A 19012-nucleotide genomic window follows, 5' to 3' on the forward strand; every position below is an offset into this window, starting at 1 on the left:
TTTATCGTATATTAGTTGACCATAAAGTTCAGGGTCCACTTCTGGGTTCTCTGTTCTGTTCCATTGATCTATATGTCTGTTTTTGTGCCAGTACCACACTGTCTTGATGAACACAGCTTTGTAGTACAACCTGAAATCTGGCATTGTGATGCCCCCAGATATGGTTTTCTTTTTTTAAAATTCCCCTGGCTGTTTGGGGTCTTTTCTGATTCCACACAAATCTTAAAATAATTTGTTCTAAGTCTCTGAAGAAAGTCCATGGTATTTTGATAGGGATTGCATTATATGTGTAAATTGCCCTGGGTAACATTGACATTTTCACAATATTAATTCTGCCAATCCATGAGCATGGAATATTTTTCCATCTCTTTGTGTCTTCCTCAATTTCTTTCAGAAGTGTTCTGTAGTTTTTAGGGTATATTTTGAGAACCATTTGAATGGTAAATGGTTCTCCAACCTTTTATTTTCAGGTTGTAGGTGTCCTTCTGTCTAAAATGAGTCTCTTGTAGACAGCAAATAGATGGGTCCTGTTTTTTTATCCAGTCTGAAACTCTGCGCCTTTTGATGGGGTCATTAAGCCCATTCATGTTCAGAGTTACTTGAACTTCTTCTTAAAGGGGAGTTTTAAGAGTCCCCCTTAAAATTTCTTGCAGAGCTGGTTTGGAGGTCACATATTCTTTCAGTTCCTGCCTGTCTTGGAAGCTCTTTATCTCTCCTTCCATTTTGAATGAGAGCCTTGCTGGATAAAGTATTCTTGGTTGCATGTTCTTCTCATTTAGGACCCTGAATATATCCTGCCAGCCCTTTCTGGCCTGCCAGGTCTCTGTGGAGAGGTCTGCTGTTACCCTAATATTCCTCCCCATGAAAGTCAGGGACTTCTTGTCTCTTGCTGCCTTAAGGATCTTCTCTTTATCTTTGGAATTTGCAAGCTTCACTATTAGATGTCGAGGTGTTGAACGGTTTTTATTGATTTTAGGGGGGGATCTCTCTATTTCCTGGATCTGAATGCCTGTTTCCCTTCCCAGATTGGGAAAGTTTTCAGCTAGGATTTGTTCAAATACATATTCTGGCCCTCTGTCCCTTTCGGCGCCCTCGGGAACCCCAATTAAACGTAGGTTTTTCTTCCTCAGAGTGTCGTTCATTTGCCTTAATCTGTCTTCATGGTTCTTTAATTGTTTATCTCTTTTTTCCTCAGTTTCCCTCTTTGCCATTAACTTGTCTTCTATGTCACTCACTCGTTCTTCCACCTCGTTAACCCTCGTCGTTAGGACTTCTAGTTTGGATTGCATCTCATTCAATTGATTTTTAATTTCTGCCTGATTGGATCTAAATTCTGCAGTCATGAAGTCTCGTGAGGCCTTAATGCTTTTTTCTAGAGCCACCAGTAGCTGTATAATGGTGCTTCTGAATTGGCTTTCTGACATTGAAGTGTAATCCAGATTTTGTAACTCTGTGGGAAAGAGGGCTGTTTCTGATTCTTTCTTTTGAGGTGAGGTTTTCCTTCTAGTCATTTTGCTCAGTGCAGAGTGGCCAGAAACAAGTTGTATTGGAACACGGGGGAGTATCACTGGTCCGTCCGGCTGGTCTTCTGGGGGAGGGGCCTGCTGTGCTGATTCTCAGGTGTTAGCACTTGGGGGAGCTGCTCTGCCCCTGCCTGCTGCCGGGCTCAGCGGGGGTTGTTTACCCCGTGGGACCCAGGGAGGAACAGCCGCAGTTGCTATGGCAACTCTGGAAGCCTGGATTCAGCCTCCGCAGGAACTAAGGGGCTCGGGGCTCTCGGTTCTCCGTCCGCAGGGCCTGGAGGCTCCGGGGCGGGGCCGCTGATCTGCTCAGCTCGGGGCAGGAGCGTCCTCGCTGTCCTGGGCCCTCCCGGCCTCTGCCTGTCCCGGGGGAGGCCGGATCCTGGGCTGTGTCCCGGCGCCCTGTGCTCCGGGGCCTGCGCTGTGGGATTCGCGCTCCCGCCCCGCAGCCCCCTCCGCGGAGCCGCTGCCCGAGCCCCTCCGAACTGCTCCGGTGCGTGCTGCAGCCCTTAGGGAGCTCGGAGCACTCTCCTGCGCTCGCAGGTGTCTGTTAGTGTCCCCGGGAGCCCGAGGGCATCCCCGCCCTCCTGGGTCCTGCTCCAACTCCCTGCGAGCCCCTTTCCGCCCGCCCGGGAAGGTTGGTGCAGCTCCTGCTCCTCCGGGACGGGGCTCTCCTGTCCTGGGGACACTCGCCCCGGCCTCAGCCCGGCTCCTCGCGGGGCCCCTCCCCCTCGGAGGCCTTTTGTTCCTTTATTTCTTTTTCCCCGTCTTCCTCCCTTGATAGAAGCGCGGACTCTTCTCACTGTAGCGTTCCAGCTGGTCTCTCTTTACATCTCAGGCCGAATTCGTAGATTTTCAGGATGGTTTGAAGGTTATCTAGGTAACTTGGTGGGGACAGGTGATTTGGGGACCCTGCTCTTCCGCCATCTTGCCCCTCCCCCTTGCCTACACATATTTTTAAGCTCCCTGAAGCTCAAGCTTTTGATGTGGGCTTCTTGATTCCAATAGCCTTCCTTTGTTAGATATTTTAGAAGTATTATATTGTTTGGGGAAGTTATTTACCAGCTCAAATTGATAAATTTAAAAAGCATATTTTAGTAAGCATTTTGTGAGCTTGGTAATGATATATGATCATTTATAAATTTTGATGAAACTCCCTGAAGATGTAGCTGTTTACTCTGGAAGTGATTTTCCATTTCTTGACTTTCCAAAATGCATCTTAGGCCTAGTGTTGTGTAAATGAGGTTGCTTTATGAATTATGTCAACTTTTTATATTCTTTTTTATAAGATTTATTTATTGATTTTAGAGAGAGCATGAACAGGAAGGGCAGAGGGAAAGGGAGAGTCCCAAGGTGACAGTATGATGAGTGTAGAGCTAGACAGGGTCTTGATCTCAACACCCTGAGATCATCATCTGAGCCAAAACCATGAGTCAGTCACTTATTGACTGCACCACCCAGGCGTCCCTAAATTTTTATGTTCTGTGGTCACAGTCCTATTCAAGGCTAGCTTCATGAATGTGGACCTGCATAGTCATAAAGGGACGTAGGTTCAGAAAGGTCCTTGGTTTTATGCTTTACTGTCTTGGTCTTTAAATTCCTAGTAATTTTTAATGACAATTGATAATTTTTAAATGATTAATATTTAATAATTTTCATTTTTTCTTGGGCCCCACAGATGACATGAGGGGGGACTGCCCTAGGACTGTTCATATTGACAGCACTCAACCCCACTCTCTCTTACTTGTGAAAAAAATCTCTCAAATGCTTGATGAGACATATAACTAGTCATAACCCCTCTGAAAGTACTTGAAGAATCGACTCAAATCTACCAACTTTTCAACATTGGTTTATATAGAAGAATATCCAATTAATCTCACTAATGCTCCTAGCCCTTACCATCCTTGACCATTGCACAAAATACAAGCTTCACTACTCATTCTGTTCTTTCGTAGTCCTATACACATTAAGATGTGAATTTTGCCTTAGCTGATTTTTTTGAGATTTACAGTCTGAAAATTGAAGTATTCCTTTCAAAAGTGTTTTTTACATCACTTTGCTTCTCTTGCACCCCTCTCATTGGGAGGTTATTCATATTCCTCACAGCTATGGCACCTGGACATATAACACCTGCATTTGTACACCTATGAGACTTTCATCCTCAAGCAACAAAGTCCTTTCTCTTTTGAAGACTCAAGTGACTCATTTGTATTAAAATTTCTCAGATTTCTGTTTTTATGCCTTCTAATTACTGAAGACATTGACAACCCTCAAATCCAACTATATTCCTGAGCATATTCAATCTTCTATAGATGGCTTACCAAACAATGTAACTCCTGCTGCCCGTCCCTTGAATTCCACACCTTTAACTCAAGTCAGTAACTCATTCTCATGGCCACATACTCAAATAGCTGTCATTATCCAGATCTAGTCTTCATGTGACATCTTCAGTCTCTACATATCCTTTAACTACATTTTCCTAAATTTTAGCTTCTCTATGTCATTGCTTTACCCCATAACAACTACTGCACAAGTACTAAAACAAAAATTAAAGTATTTATGTTAGCTACTTACTGGACTCCAATTATTCTCTCCCCTCTAGCTTCCTGCACTGTCCACTTCGTAGCACAGCAAAGAAGTCCATCCATTTGCCAATCCAGAACTACAGATCTTCTTATCTCACTTACAATTAAACCTCAATTAATTGGTGGTTGAGGCATTTTATTTCCTAAATGCTTTCCTTCCTTCTGCCCTCCCCCCCATTTTTTTAGTAATAGTTCCTTACCGGGACTGTTGTTTGAGCCTTTTAATGGGGCTCTGCACTTCTAGCTTCTCCCATGTTCTCTTTCGTCCATCTCATACATTGTAATAGAGAAATTTTCTAAAGTTTGAATCTCATCTGCTAGGTTCATTCACAGTCACCATACACAAAATCCAAAGTCTTTAATATGATTTAGAAAGCCCCTTGTTGTATGACTCTGCTCTATAGCCTCACCAGATTACCTGACTTTTCACTCAGGCATAGCCATGTTAACTCACTTGCTCTTTTTTTTTTTTTCTAATTAGCAACTGTACATGCTGATGCTTATCTGAACTTTATTAAGACCTTTTTGAAGCCTTCCTTTCCTGTACTTTTAAAAATATCTTTTAATACATATTTAGTACATCACAAGCTAAATTTCTAAATTACTTATCTGTTAATGTTTATTACTAGTTTTTTACTCTGAAAAAAAGGAGTTTTATGTGTCTCTTTGTATCTCAGGAAGCTGGCATATTGTCTGGAAATGAACAACTGATTTAAAAGAGTTTTCATTAGGTGAAGGAACATTTAGTGTTTTCCTTGGGGTACATCTGGCTCAGAATATACCTTGAGTGTTCAAATTAGAGCTTACTTCATATCTTAAGTAGTCCAAGTGCAGCCTAATTCATGCTGCTATAGTGGGAATCAAGCTGAATCAATTATAGGTAAGGATCCACTGTTTTCTTTTGTGGTGGCAAGACTAGAGTACTTTAGATATGATGTATTTTTTGCCACATCCCATCATATTATAATGACAAAATGAGATAAAAAGCAATTTAAGTAGCAATGGTGACATTTTCCTACACATAGCAGTTTACTCTAAAACTAAGGTTTTCTAATGCCAAATCCAGTTTTTTTTTCTTCTATTGTAACATGCAACTGTGGAGGCCGATATATTTGAAGGCAAATACTATTAACTTACAGAAACACATGCTATATAAAAATATCAATATTTATAGGCCATACATATTTTAGTTGTGATATTATAAAGATATTTTTCTGGAGTTTTCTGGAGTTTTTTGAAGATGAATTAAAATATTTATCATACCTAGATAAATATTTGGTATGAAGCAAAGAGAGAGTATGAGTGAGAACACATACAAAAGAGTCTTGAACTTTAGTTAAGATTTCAAATAGATGTATCTATGTGGGGAAAGTAAAAGAAAATTTACATTCAGAGAATATTTTTAAATTGTGTCTTTCAGGGGCTCTATAACTAATACAAATTTCATTTTACAGCTGAAAATACACCTGATAAGAAATCTATTTAAAAGTCAAAGGCTGTTGTTAGGGAGAATGATTACATGTAAATATTTTATATCTACTAGGAAAAGAAGGAGTGAAAAAGGAGCCCTTTTTTCTCTATGGAAAAATAGGCCTGTGGTACTTTCAAGTCATCTGGTAAAATATAAGGAGGAGTCAGAGAAGAAGACAGGACATAGCTTCTTCCCTTTTGTGCCATTAAGGTAAAGCTCATGGGTAGTATAGCGGCTCTTATAGTACTGGCAATGGAGATGCTTCTATTGTCTCAAGATAAAGTCTCTTGTGGTCACATGGCAAGGCTTCCTGAACTTTCTTTGCAGAAACACTTATTATAAAACTGTTTAGCCTTCCCTTCTTTGTCATCTGCTGCCAAGAGGAAGACAGCAAAAGATTCAGTGTGAATATTTCATTATCAAGTTCTGCAAGATGTCAGTGGATAACTGTTAGGCCATGTATCAAATTCAAGAGGTATTTGACTCCAATAAATGATTCTTTTTTTAAAAAAAAGATTTTATTTATTTATTCATGAGAGACAGAGAGAGAGAGAGACAGAGACTGAGGCAGAGACACAGGCAGAGGGAGAAGAGGGCTCCATGAGAGAGCTCGATGTGGTACTCCATCTCGGGACTCTGGAATCACATCCTGAGCAGAAGGCAGATATGCCCAACTGCTGAGCCACCTGGGTGTCCCCAATAAATGATTCAAGTCAAGTGAGATTCAAATTTCTATTAAAAGTATGAATAATCAATAAAATGAGTACGTTTGTCTGACTTATAATAGGCAACTGTTAAGGACAAAATATATCACACAGTTAAGTTTTTTGGCTTATAATAAAGTTTTTTCATTTAATCATGGTGTTTAATGATCAGTTGTTTATTCTTTTTTTAGTAGCTTAATGTATGTCATGATATGGCTATTATCAGAGTTATTTATCCATTTTATTTATCCATTCCCCATTAATCTACTTACATATTGTTATCCTGATATCACATTGTCTTTTTTAAAAATATTTTTATTTATTTAAGAAAGAATTAGAGTGAGTATGATGAGCTTGAGTGGGGGTAGGGGCCAAGGGAGACAGAGAAGCAGGTTCCCCACTGAGCCAGGAGCCCTGATGTGGGAATCAATCCCAAGACCTTGGGATCATGACCTAAGCCAAGGCAGACACTTAACAGACTGAGCCACCCAGGCGCCCCTACCACATTGTCTTTATTACTGTGGGTAGCTTCATAACAAGTCTGGAAATCAGCAGTGGTAGTCCTCAAATATATTCATTTTTTTCAAAGTTATTTTGTTTATTCTAGGTCTTTTAAATTTTTCAACGGATATTAGAATCAGTCTGTCAATTTGAAAAAAAATGCAGAGATTTTCTTGGAGGATGTGTATAATCTATAGACGAACTAGGAAAGAATTGACATCTTATTAATAGTAATTTTTCTTATCCATGAATATAGTATATCTTTCCATTATTTAGGTCTTTAATTTCTATCAGAGTGGCTGTATTGTTTTCAGTAGATGAGTCATTCATAATTTGTGGTCATATTTATTATTAAGTATATCATAGTTTATTGATGTTACTATGAAATTTATTATTTTTATATTTTCAGTTTCCAGTTTTTCCTTGATAATGTATAGAAATATAATTGATCTTTGTATACTCATTCTCTATTCTGCCACCTTAAAAAAGTCATTATCTGTTTTGCATTCCATAAAAATTCTTTCTAATAAACAATTATATCTGCAAAAAAGACCATGTTACTTCATTTTTATCTAAGGTTAATTCTTGTGCAAATTAAACCTATTTTATTTATTTTTTTTAAGATTTTATTTATTCATGAGAGAGAGAGAGAGAGAGAGGCAGAGACATAGGCAGAGGGAGAAGCAGGCTCCATGCTGGGAGCCCAACGGGGGACTCGATCCCAGGACCCTGGGATCATGCCCTGAGCTGAAGGCAGATGCTCAACCACTGAGCTACCCAGGTATCCCAAAATTATTATTTCTTACTTTCCAATATAAACGCTTTTATTTCTTTTGGTTTCTTTGTTGAACTAACTAGCATCTCCAGTACAGTTTAATAAAACTGAGAGAAGGCATTCTCATTTTGCTCCAGGTCTTAGAGGAAACATATTTATTCTTTCAACATTATGATGTTACCTGTAGGTGTTCAAGATTGTCAGCAGATCAATATTCTTTGTTTTGTTTTTTTTTGTAAAGATTTTATTTATTTATTCATGAGAGACAGAGAGAGAGAGAGAGAAAGAGAGAGAGAGAGAGAGGCAGAGACACAGGCAGAGAGAGAAGCAGGCTCCATGCAGGGAGCCTGATGTGGGACTCGATCCAGTTCTGCAGGATCACATCCTGGGCTGAAGGCAGGTGCTCAACCACTGAGCCACCCAAGCATCCCTATTCTTTGTTCTGAGTTATATTTCATCTAGTATGAATATATTCATTTCAGCTTTCTTTTGATTAGTCTTAGTATGCTATATCTTTTCTATACTTTTCCTTTTACCAACACAAGTGTTTAGTTTTAAAGTGTACTTCTTGCAAGCAAAATATACTTAGAGTTTACTTTTTATACAGACTGATAATCTCTGCCTTTTAATTACAGATGCATAGAGCAGTTGCTTTTAATGTAATTATTAGTATAGTTAGGTTTCAGACTGTAAGTGTACTGTGCATTTTCTATTTGCCCCACTTTTGTTCCCATTTCCTCTTTTTTGGATTAATTAAATAATTTTTATGACAGCATTTTATCTTCTTTGTAGGATTTCTGGCTGTTTATCATTGTTTTGTTATTTTAGTGGTTGCTTTAGAATTTATAATATAGTTCTGAGACTACCATCAAGTGACATACCATTTTACACTTAGTATAAGAACCTTATAATACTTTACTTTCATTTCTCCCTTCCCAGTCTGAAAGCTATTGTTGCGACACATTTATCTTATACATATGGTAAACAAACCCTCATATTATTTTTATTTGTTTAACCATCATATAACTTTCAAATGTTCCAGATTTAAAAAATAAAGCATAATCTTATTTTAACTCATGTAGTTATCATTTCTGATGGTTTCCATTCCTTGCACCAGCTGGTGCCATGTCTTCCTGCAATCTGTGCTCTGTCATTAATTTCACCCAGCATATTTTTTATCTCAGGTATTATAGTTTTATTTTGGCCTAGCAGCTTGATATTGATTTTTTTCCTGTCTACATGACCCTATTAAACTACTTGAGTATTGAAATATGGTTTAACTGCATTAATGACCTTGTTTGCTACAGTTTTAAGTCAGTTTTAATTGATTGAATTTGGTCCTCATTATGGTTCATATTTTCCTACTTCTTTGTTGATTAGTTATCTTCAATTTGATGTCAGACATTGCAAAAATTACCTTGTTTGGTATTACATACTTAAATAATAAATAGATTATTCTTCAACTTTGTTCCAAGGCACAGTTAACATTACTTGGAAACAGTTTGATATTTTTGGGTCTTGCTGTTAAGATTTGTTAAGTGGAACCATCGCATTGTTTATTCTAGGGCTAGTCATTTCCTATTACTAATATAATATCCCTCCAAATACTTTGTCTAATTCCATGAATTACACCATTCTGATTGTTAGGAACAGGTGTTACAGTTCTGGTTCTGGTACAGTTCTTTCCCAAGAACTGGTACAGTTCTTTCCCAAGACTTGGGTTGTTTCTTAAACACATGTATCTGTCATTATTCCACCGAATACTGATCTGCTAAATATTCAAAGGGTAATTCCACAGAATTTTGGAGTTTTCTCCCTGTACAGGTCATTTTTATGACACTCTGTCTTATGAGATCTTACTGCCTTGGACTCCCTGGACATTCAGCTCCATCCCTTCAGTTCAGGGTGGTTATCACATTTCTCCTGGTTACTCCTTGTCTATATCAGTGCCTGGAATCCCTCTCAGGGCAGTAAAAAGAGACAATCACAGGGTTCTTTCATTTGCTTTCTACATCCGAAGAATCACTCTCAGAATCTGATGTTCAATGTCTTGAAAATGTTGTTTCATATATCCCTTCCTTCTCCCCCTTTTCCCTTTTCTTTCTTTATTTCTTTTTGCCTTTGTCCTCTTTCTTTCTTTTCTTCCTCCCTTCTTTTGCTTTTTGTTGCTGTTTCAGGTGAGAGGATAAGTTCAGTCTCTGTTATTATATCTCAGCCAGAGACAGGAGTTCCAGTTCTTTCATGGTGATATGAACATATCCCTACTGCTACTAATAGTTTACTGATTAAACCAAAGCCACTGCAAACCAGAATCATAAACTAATTATATACAAAAAAACGTCATGGCTTTTGAGAAAAAAATTACACAAATAAATGTTTAAAGATCATCAGGGGATCACCAAATATGAAATATCTAGGTACTGATTTGTGTCAACTTCTCTACTGAAATTACATACCACTACAGCAAAGGTAAGGTAACTAAAAAAGTAGGAATTGCATTTAAATTTTATTACAAATGACAAAAACAACTCCAAATTTATTTTCAAAATAGTAGAGTTTGAGGTTGACTCTCAGAGTTAGAAAGTCAGGATGTTTTGGTATTCATAAATTTAAAAATAATAGATTTTAAAAACAGTTTTCTTTCCAAAAGCTATTTTTGCATTTTCTCTGAAGCTCTGATACCTTTGAATATTGACCTAAAGAAACATCTTGGATATTTTAGTAAGATTACAATCTACTAGAGAAACAAAACAAAATTGTATATTTTATTGTTGATAAAAAGAGGTTTCTGGCATTCTCCTTCTAAAACACTATGAAATTATTGAACTCTTCCTTTACCAATTTTCTGACCTCATAATTTAAGTTGTTCCACTATATTTCGGCTGAGGTGAAAATGCTGATTTGCATGAACAAATGTCAATCAATATCACCAAGAAAAATGGTGCCTGGATGACCTACCAGGACACAGTGTTACAAACAATTATGATAAGAACTCAAACTGAAAGATTTCCTATGAGAATCAGTTATCTAAACTAGACTAAGGCCACCAAAGGAATGGGAAAGGCCAGAATTAGAATTAACATCAACTTCTTCCACTCTTTGTTATCTTTGGAGACTTGCAGATCACTTTCAAAAAGCAACATTTCTGTGACATGATCTTCAGTCAAAATGATTTACCTCATAGGCTTTCCATTCAAAACAGATTTTTATTGGGATCCTAAATTATAAGCACATATTCACTCTGGTCAGGAAAAACTATGTTAAGCTTTCATAAGCATCAATCTGTTTTCAAATTCTAGCCAGAAAAGTCAGCTATGTAGCCAACCTCAAACTTATATAGTGCAACAGGTTTTTGTTGTTGTTGTTGTTGCTGTTGTTTTGCCTATGCTTGACTTACAAGGTCTTCCAATCTTTAATTCTGCTCAGATTATCTGTGTATATATAAGATGTTTTCTTCAAAGTTTTGAATAACATTATTTTAAATGTAGAAAGGTAAATTATTATTTGGCCCAAACTAGTATGTCCATTTCACAGCATTTGTTTTACAACTAACACAAAAACATCTTAGTGAGTAACTATATGCTCTACTATAGGGACAAAATGATGAGCAAAATAGAAAGTAACTGTCCACTAGGCAATTTTTGTTAGAGACAAACAATAAAAACAACACAGATATTAATATATGGTTACAGGAGACAAGGAGAAATTGAATAAAAAGTAGAACATCTGCAGTTATTTTGGAAATAAAATCAGTAAAGTCTTGTTACTTAAAGGCTCTGTTTAAAATGCTGCACATTTTGGGACACCTGGGTGGCTCAGTGGTTGAGTGTCTGCCTTTGGCTCAGGGTATGATCCCAGAGTCCCAGGATGGAGTCCCAAATTGGGCTTCCTGCATGGAGCCTACTTCTCCCTCTGCCTATGTCTCTGTCTCTGCCTCTCTCTCTCCGTGTCTCTCATGAAAAAATAAATAAAATCTTTAAAAAATAATAAGAATATAATAAAATGCACATTTTAATTTTCAGAAACTTGAAACTAAAATACGCTGCAGATTTAAGTTTTCAGTAAATTCCATATTTTTAGAAGCATATCAGCTAAGTAGTCATGAAAAGCATACTATTCTCCAGATACACAAATTATCTTTTGAGACTTAGAAAAATAAGCCAACAAAAACAATTTTCTGATCAATACTATAATCTATATAAGCCACATGCTCATTTTAATTAGACAGGGATTATTTTTAGATTATTAAAAATCATACCATTTTAGATTATTAAACTTGTACCTTAAAGAGGTTAATAACATAGTTTACAAAGTAGTCATTAGAAATTCATCAATGTAAAGCTAAAAATAGTTCTTCAATTCACATAGCTTTTTTTGTTTATTATAATTAAAAGTTGTATTTGTTTCATTTTGCACTTATATTCACATCTTTCTTTCAGATGGCTCTGGAGTTGTGGATACCTGCAAATCCAACCTAGTGACCACATTTCTTTCTCCATTATAATCTTAGTTTGCCTGAAGCAAACTTGCTGAGAGGGAAGGGCACTGAAAATTGTGGGTTTCTTCATAAAATACCACATAATATTGATAAATCTATCCTGAAATAAGTAAAAGAACGTCTCAAATAAGGTATTATTTGTTGCTAGTTCTGGTTTAAATAGTGGTAGACTGTATAATACACCAGCCTGGGATAAATTAGCCAAGGAGACATAAAATTGAGTAAAATCATCCCATACTCTTTCACTATGAAACTGGGTTTACAGGAAAAACATGAACATGATTTCATTTTAGTGTTCCATAAAAACATAGCTTGAAAATTGCTTTCCTGAGGAAGTAGTCTCTAACCATTTTTAAAGTTGAATTTTCCTTTTGGCTGAGGCAAGGCTGATTCCTTTTCACTCTCAACTAATATGTGGTTTAGATCTCATCAACCTCCATGAGATTTTAATGGTGTATGCTTTCTTCTAGTGACCATTTTCTGTATCTATTGTTTGACCCTCAGAATTAGGTTTTCTTTTTTTTCTTTTCTTTTTTTAAAAAATGATTTATTTATTTGAGAGAGAGAGAGAGTGAGCAAGAGAGAGAGAGAGAGCACACATGCAAGAGTGGAGGGAGATGCAGAGAGAATCTTCAAGAAGACTCCCCGCTGAGTGCGGAGTCCCAAGTGAGGTTCAACCCCATGACCCATGAGATCACTAACCGAGCTGAATCCAAGAGTCAGGTGCTTTACCAACTAAGCCACTAGGGCATCTCAGAAACAGATTTTCTATCAGAAAGCTCTCTTTTGGATTCCAAAATTAAACTAGTTTCCTCTATTCCTCATAGTTTTAATTGTAAAGTAAAACACATGGAATAACCCATATTTCAGGAAAAAATTGGGTATCTTCTAACTTGGGCTAAGAAATCATCTTCAAGCCTTATCAGACATTGTCCATAACTATTATTTTAAGAAGTTTATTTAAACATTCAAACCAAGGGAATAAGAAAACTATTTGAGCACACCTTAACTATATCTTCTTTTCTTTAGTTCTGTTTGTTTGTTTAAGCAGAGGGAAAGGAGAATTGTCACAGTGGCCTGGAATATGGTATCTGGAGTCAGATAGCAAAAATTCAAAGTGCAGCTGTACTACTTAGAAGCCTGTGATTCTGGGAAAATTAATTACCTGTCTATATCTCAGTCTTCTCATCTATGTAATCATTATACCTAAGGGTGCATAATTATGCCAGAATCAAAGGACTGTTCTGAATATTAAGTTGCACAATATAAATATTCAACATGCTATCTGGCAAATAGGAAGTTCTTAATCAATGTCACTCATTATGATGATGACAAGTATTCATTCACTTAACGGTATTTATTGAGTAACTATATGCTCTACCATAGGGACAAAATGATGAGCAAAATAGAAAATAACTGTCCACTAGGCAATTTTTGTTAGAGACAAACAATAAAAACAACACAGATATTAATATATGGTTATAGGAGACAAGGAGAAATTGAATAAAAAGTAGAGAGCAGTTACTCTAAGAACAAAAAAATAAGCAAATGTAATAAATTTAAAAAATTACATTAATTTTCCCAGGGGATCAACGAACTCTTCTTTGAGAAAGGTACAAAGCTCTTACTTAAGACATCTCAATGATCAATAAGAATGAAGGCAGAAAAGGGTGGGTTGAGGGAAGAAGAACCACTATAGAATGGGACAAAATAAGTTTGTGAGGCCCAAAGGTAGAGGGAAACACTACGGGAGGACCCTGAGTCTGGAAGACAGAAGGTGCAGGGGAGGTTGGAGAATGAAGGACCTTGATAATAGACAAGGTATAGATCATCCAGTGCTTAGCAGTATGGATTGTAGTCAGATGGTGGCAGAAATGCTTTGCAAAGAAAAAAGGAAAGCCATAGAGGCAGCAAAGTGTTTCAGATTTTCATTTTATGATTTTCATTCACTCCTCTATGGAGAATGAATTAGAGATGGCAAAATTAATAAGGGAAGACAATGTAGATGGCAGTGGTAGAAGTTGAGTTGTAAAGGGACAGTATCGTAGAATTAGGTAGACAAGGAGATGGAGGGAAACAGGAGAGATAGAGGAGGGAAATTTTTAAGATTTATTTTATTTTAGAGAGGGGGGGAGGACAAAGGGAGAGGGAGAGAGAGAAAATCCTCAAGCTGACTCCACTCTGAGTGTGGAGCCCAACAGGGAGCTCAAACCCAAGACTCTGAGGTCATCACCTGAGCAGAAATCAAGAGTCAGACATTCAACCAATTGGGCCACCCAGGTGCCCCAAGGAGGGGAATATTTGAAGCAAAAGTGACAGGGCTTGGTGGAATATTAAAAAATGATGGGGAAGATGATGTTGGCAAATACGATCCTGGAATTTTTGGCTTCTGCAACCTAATGCATAGAGAGCTGTTCTCTGAGATAAATAAGGAAACTGAGCAAGAGAGAGGGGGAGATTATGAGTTCAGTTTTATCCATGTTGTATTTATTTGTGTCTATGATATCCATAAGAGAGGTGTGAGATCAGAGGTCAGGGAGGGGGCGTTTAGATTTTGAGATGCAAATTTAGAAATACAGTTTACGGACAGAAACTGAGGCCATGGAATCAGATGACAGCATTGTGTGAGCATTGAGAAAACTAAAAAAGCAAGCAGTTGACCATGGCATCTTCTTTTCCACTCACGTTACTACAAACTGCAAGAATATAAATATTTCTCTTTAGTTCTTAGTTCACTACCTATAGAATTTTGGGTAAAAATATCCACACCAGAAATATATGATAATCTGATTAGCTAGAAAATTATATACTTTCCAACAAAAGTTCAGAACTGAGTAGAGAAAATAAATGACTAATAACATAGGGCAGGAGCCTATTACTGTACTTTAGAATTCTTAATGGTGTAATGGTTAAGGTGTTAGAATACTGAGGTCTGTTTATGTATGCCTAGTAGGATAGGATAAGATAAAGGCTGGGTTTAGGCAATAAATTAGTTTCCCAGTGTCTTCTTGCTACCTTTATGTTTAAACTCCATTAGAGCTTGACCTTTCCAGAATTTCTGAGATTATGGGCAGTTTTCCCCTGAGCATCCTGTAGCAGCTGTTTGAACAACAAGTTAAACCAACTGAGCTACTTATACTTGTCTAAAACAATGTTCCTAACAAAGGACCAGATGAATAAAAAGATCAGAAAATGAAGAGAAAAAAAAGAGGCCAACTCTTGTTTTAGACATGAAGATTGATTTAGCATGTAAGTCAGAACTGATAAAACAAAATGCTAAATATCAAATGTGACATCATAGTATGGTGATACAATAATGACCCAAGTAATCAAAAATATCATGCAGGGGTTACCTAGTTTATGTACTCATTGATCTTTATAAACATTATGCAGATTCTTTGCATGTCCTGTGATGGAAACAAAAGTAAATCCATATTACTGACTGTTTTACATATTATTTTTTATTCAGTACTTAACTTTGGAAATGCTGTCTCTTCTGAAAAGTGAACCCTATTCTTACCACATGTTAAAATTTACACATATGTAATTATAATATATGTGTAATATCTATATGCAGTGACTATTAAGCATAGTAGCATGGCTTCCATCAATCACAAGCACAGAACCAATGACCTATGAAGGTTTAGGAACTCATGAAATCCACATTATCAGTGCCAACTCATTTGTCCAGTAAGAATTTCAAATTTATCTAAAGGATTTAAGTCTTAATAAGATTTTAAAATAAATAAGACCTGGTTTTCAATGTTTTATACACGTAAGAACTCATAGGAAACCCTCATTCCAATAGCTAAGATGGATTTGGTGGTACTTGCTTATTTTCAGAATTCTTTTCACTTACAACTCTTTGTGAATAAAAACACTGGTATATGTTCAAAATTTGAGAACCAGAAGTTATACCCAATGGGTGTTTTGTCCCTAACTGAGCTATATTAGTTATTAGTTTTATTTTTTGTTTATTATAATTTCTTAAGTCAGTATTTCATTAGTATTTTCAAATTCTTCAACTTACATGAAAACCTTCAGAAATTACTCATGACAAATACACCTCACTTACTGAAAAATGTATTTGTTATAAAACAAATTTATAAAAATTGTCAAATGTTAATAGTTCAGAAGGTCAATTTTAAGATGATTTGAAGACTTTACAAAATTTAAAAAATAATCTTTTTTCATGAACTGTCCAACTTATAAAAATATCAGTTTCAATATGGTAATTAGCAAATATTTAACCCAAACTGTTTTCTTTTAAATACATCAGGGGAACTGCAAAGTGCTTATGATTTTTGAAAACTGAAGAAAAAGTTTTATATTTTCTACCTTAAAGAGGGTAAAGGCCAACATATTTTATTGGAATAAAAAAGATCTAAAACTATAATAAGTAGTGAATACATAAGTCAAATTACTTTATATTATTAATGGTATCCAAAGTTATAACTGTCTTGGTTAAATATCTTACTTAATTGAATAATAGATAAACTTTTATTTGGGTCTGCTTTATATGGAAAAAAACTTTGTCATACTTGAACATTTTAAATTAAACTTTAATAATATTACATGATAATAAATGTCTTCACAGATTATGTTCAAGGGTCTTAAAATTCCAATTCAAATCCAAATAATTCATACAATTGAAAATTTTAAGGATGATTTTTTAAATCTTTAACTTCACGTCTGTCAAATAATTAAAGAGCGACTATAATATTATTTTGCTCTATGCTTTCCCTTTGTGACTTAATCAACTTTATAAGAAGCTGATTCAATCAACCAGAAGTTTAAAAGTTGTTTCTGTTTCTAATTTGTTATTAAGTGATAGTTAAATTTCATTAACACATTCATTATCATTTTCCTATAGTTCCTATGGTTCCTCAATAATGTATTCTGATATCATATGAATTTAAATGCAAATCTTTTCATATCCTCACTCTATGCCAAAAGTAGTAATGATCTAATGCAGAATAATGAGTCAATTCTCTAAAAATGTAAAACTTAGAAGTTTTATGTGTGTGAAGATTTTCCCTAAGTCTCGAAAGTAGAACTCTTCCCGAAGAATGTAATATTGGAAATACACAAAGCACAAACGTTGACCTGCTTCCTAAAGATACACAGTCCCATCCTTAGCCCACAAACCAGGAGAGCTGAATGCAAAGGGACTCAGCAACAGTTTAATTCTAAGACTCTGAACAAGGCAAAAGTGAACACAAAGTCGGCTAAGAAGGCAAGTTACCATAGAGAATTGCACCATATTTCATAGAAGAAAAAAATAAGACACAGAGAGAAAATACTGCTGTCCAGTGGCCTCTTTTGCCCACCTCATTAGTCCCGGAATACAGATTCAAGACGCAGGGATCCTGGATATCACCCCAGGTCAGTGGCTAGGCCAGTCAGTACAGGAGATCCTTCTGAATGGGGCTTAGAGCAAGTTTCACCTCCCACCACCATGTGCAAGACTGACATGACACCATGGCAGGAGGTGACAGAGGAACCCCATCATCTCAGAAACGTGACAACCGCTCCACTCACAGATTCACCAAAATGCACACAGATTCAACTTGCGATCTCAACTCTGAAGACCGGCAGAGAGACACAGCGACCACACCACCACCACCACCGCCGACGACGACGACGACGACAGCAAAACATATGAATGAGCCAGTAGAAATGAATTAGCAAACTTTTAGTGAGATAACAACTTGGATGATAAAAACCGAGCTGCCGTCTCTCAATCAAAAAATGTCACACCTGAAACGTTGTAGGGCTCAGTAAGTACCGAAGCGCACACGGGGGTGCGGAGGAAACGAGTGGAAATGGGGAGGGGGGGGCGCTAGGTGCTCCAAGGGGACTTACTGTACCTGTGTCCACATCCTTCACCTGTTGCCTGGCTCGAGCCGGCCGGCTCCACTTGGAGCTCTTGCAGGACCAGCCCTTTATCGTGTGGTCCCGGAAAGTCCATGCCTGGCACCTCCTCCTCCTCTAGAGACTCCACGTAGAAGAGAGTCCGGGCTGGCTGTTGGGTGCCCTGCCCGGGCGCCCCTTGCTGCAGCCTGGTGGCCACTGGCAGCAGGGTGCCATTCAGCGGGTTAAAGGGAGAGGAGGAAGAGGACGGGGAGGAGGACGAAGAAGAGGAGGAAGAGGAAGGCTTCTTCCAGAAAGTGCTCACGCTGCCCTTCTCTTGGCTCTTGAGCAGGCGGCTCTGGCTGGGCCCCCAGTGCTCGAAGCTGCCGCTGCCGTCCTGTTGCAGGCAGCCGCCCCCCGCAGGGCCGCCGGGGGCCGGCGACGGGTGGCTGAAGAGTTTCCAGCGGAGGCGCAGGATGTGCTTCACATCGAAGTCCTTTCGCCCGGAGCCAGACATGCTTGACGCAAGACGGCCACGAGAGCTCAGCTGGCGCGGGAGGAGACGGGCGGGCTGGTGGGGGAGGCCGGCGGAGCCCGCGGAGCGCGCGGCCGGAGGAGGAGGCGGAGGAGGCGGAGGAGGCGGAGGAGGCTGCGCCCTCTGCGCCCCGGGAGCCGGCGCGGCCCGGCGGGCTGCGCGCCCTGCGAGCCCTGCGAGCCCTGCGAGCCCTGCGCGCCCTGCGAGCCCTGCCGGGCAACCGCCCGAGCGCGGACGGCACAGCCGCGCGGCTCAGCAGCGGTCAGGTCCGGGGGCACCCGCGCGCGGGGGGCCCGCCGGCCGTGAGCAGAGGCAGCAGCCGGGCGCCGAGGGCAGAGGATCCGCGATGCGCGCTCGGGGGCCCCGTGGTTACGGCCGGGAGGGGCGACCCTGCTGATGGAGGTGCGCGGAGAAGGCAGGTCTGCGCGCTCCGAAGCTCGGGAGGCGGCGGCGGCTGGGGACCCCTCCCTGGGATGCACCCGTGGCAGAGCCTCCGTCGGGAAGGTGTCGGCTCTCCTGTCCTTGCAGCTCAGAGTTCAGCGCCTGGGGAGCGCAGAGAGACAGAGAGAC

The 19012-nt window shown here is 38.7% G+C and overlaps 1 protein-coding gene across 2 annotated transcripts in view; it reads right to left on the reverse strand.

Annotated features, from left to right (window-relative positions):
• The window catches only part of KLHL1 (kelch like family member 1), a 363304-nt gene extending 344880 nt beyond the window's left edge, over positions 1–18424 (reverse strand). For both annotated transcript variants that reach the window (XM_055336047.1, XM_055336046.1), the window contains exon 1: positions 17925–18424. In XM_055336047.1, coding sequence (XP_055192022.1) covers positions 17925–18424 — 500 coding nt within the window. The remainder of the gene's footprint in view (positions 1–17924) is intronic.
• Between the last annotated feature and the right edge of the window lie 588 nt (positions 18425–19012).

This window comes from Nyctereutes procyonoides, unplaced genomic scaffold (assembly GCF_905146905.1).
Source record: "Nyctereutes procyonoides isolate TBG_1078 unplaced genomic scaffold, NYPRO_anot_genome, whole genome shotgun sequence".
Classification (NCBI taxonomy): Eukaryota; Metazoa; Chordata; class Mammalia; order Carnivora; family Canidae; genus Nyctereutes; species Nyctereutes procyonoides.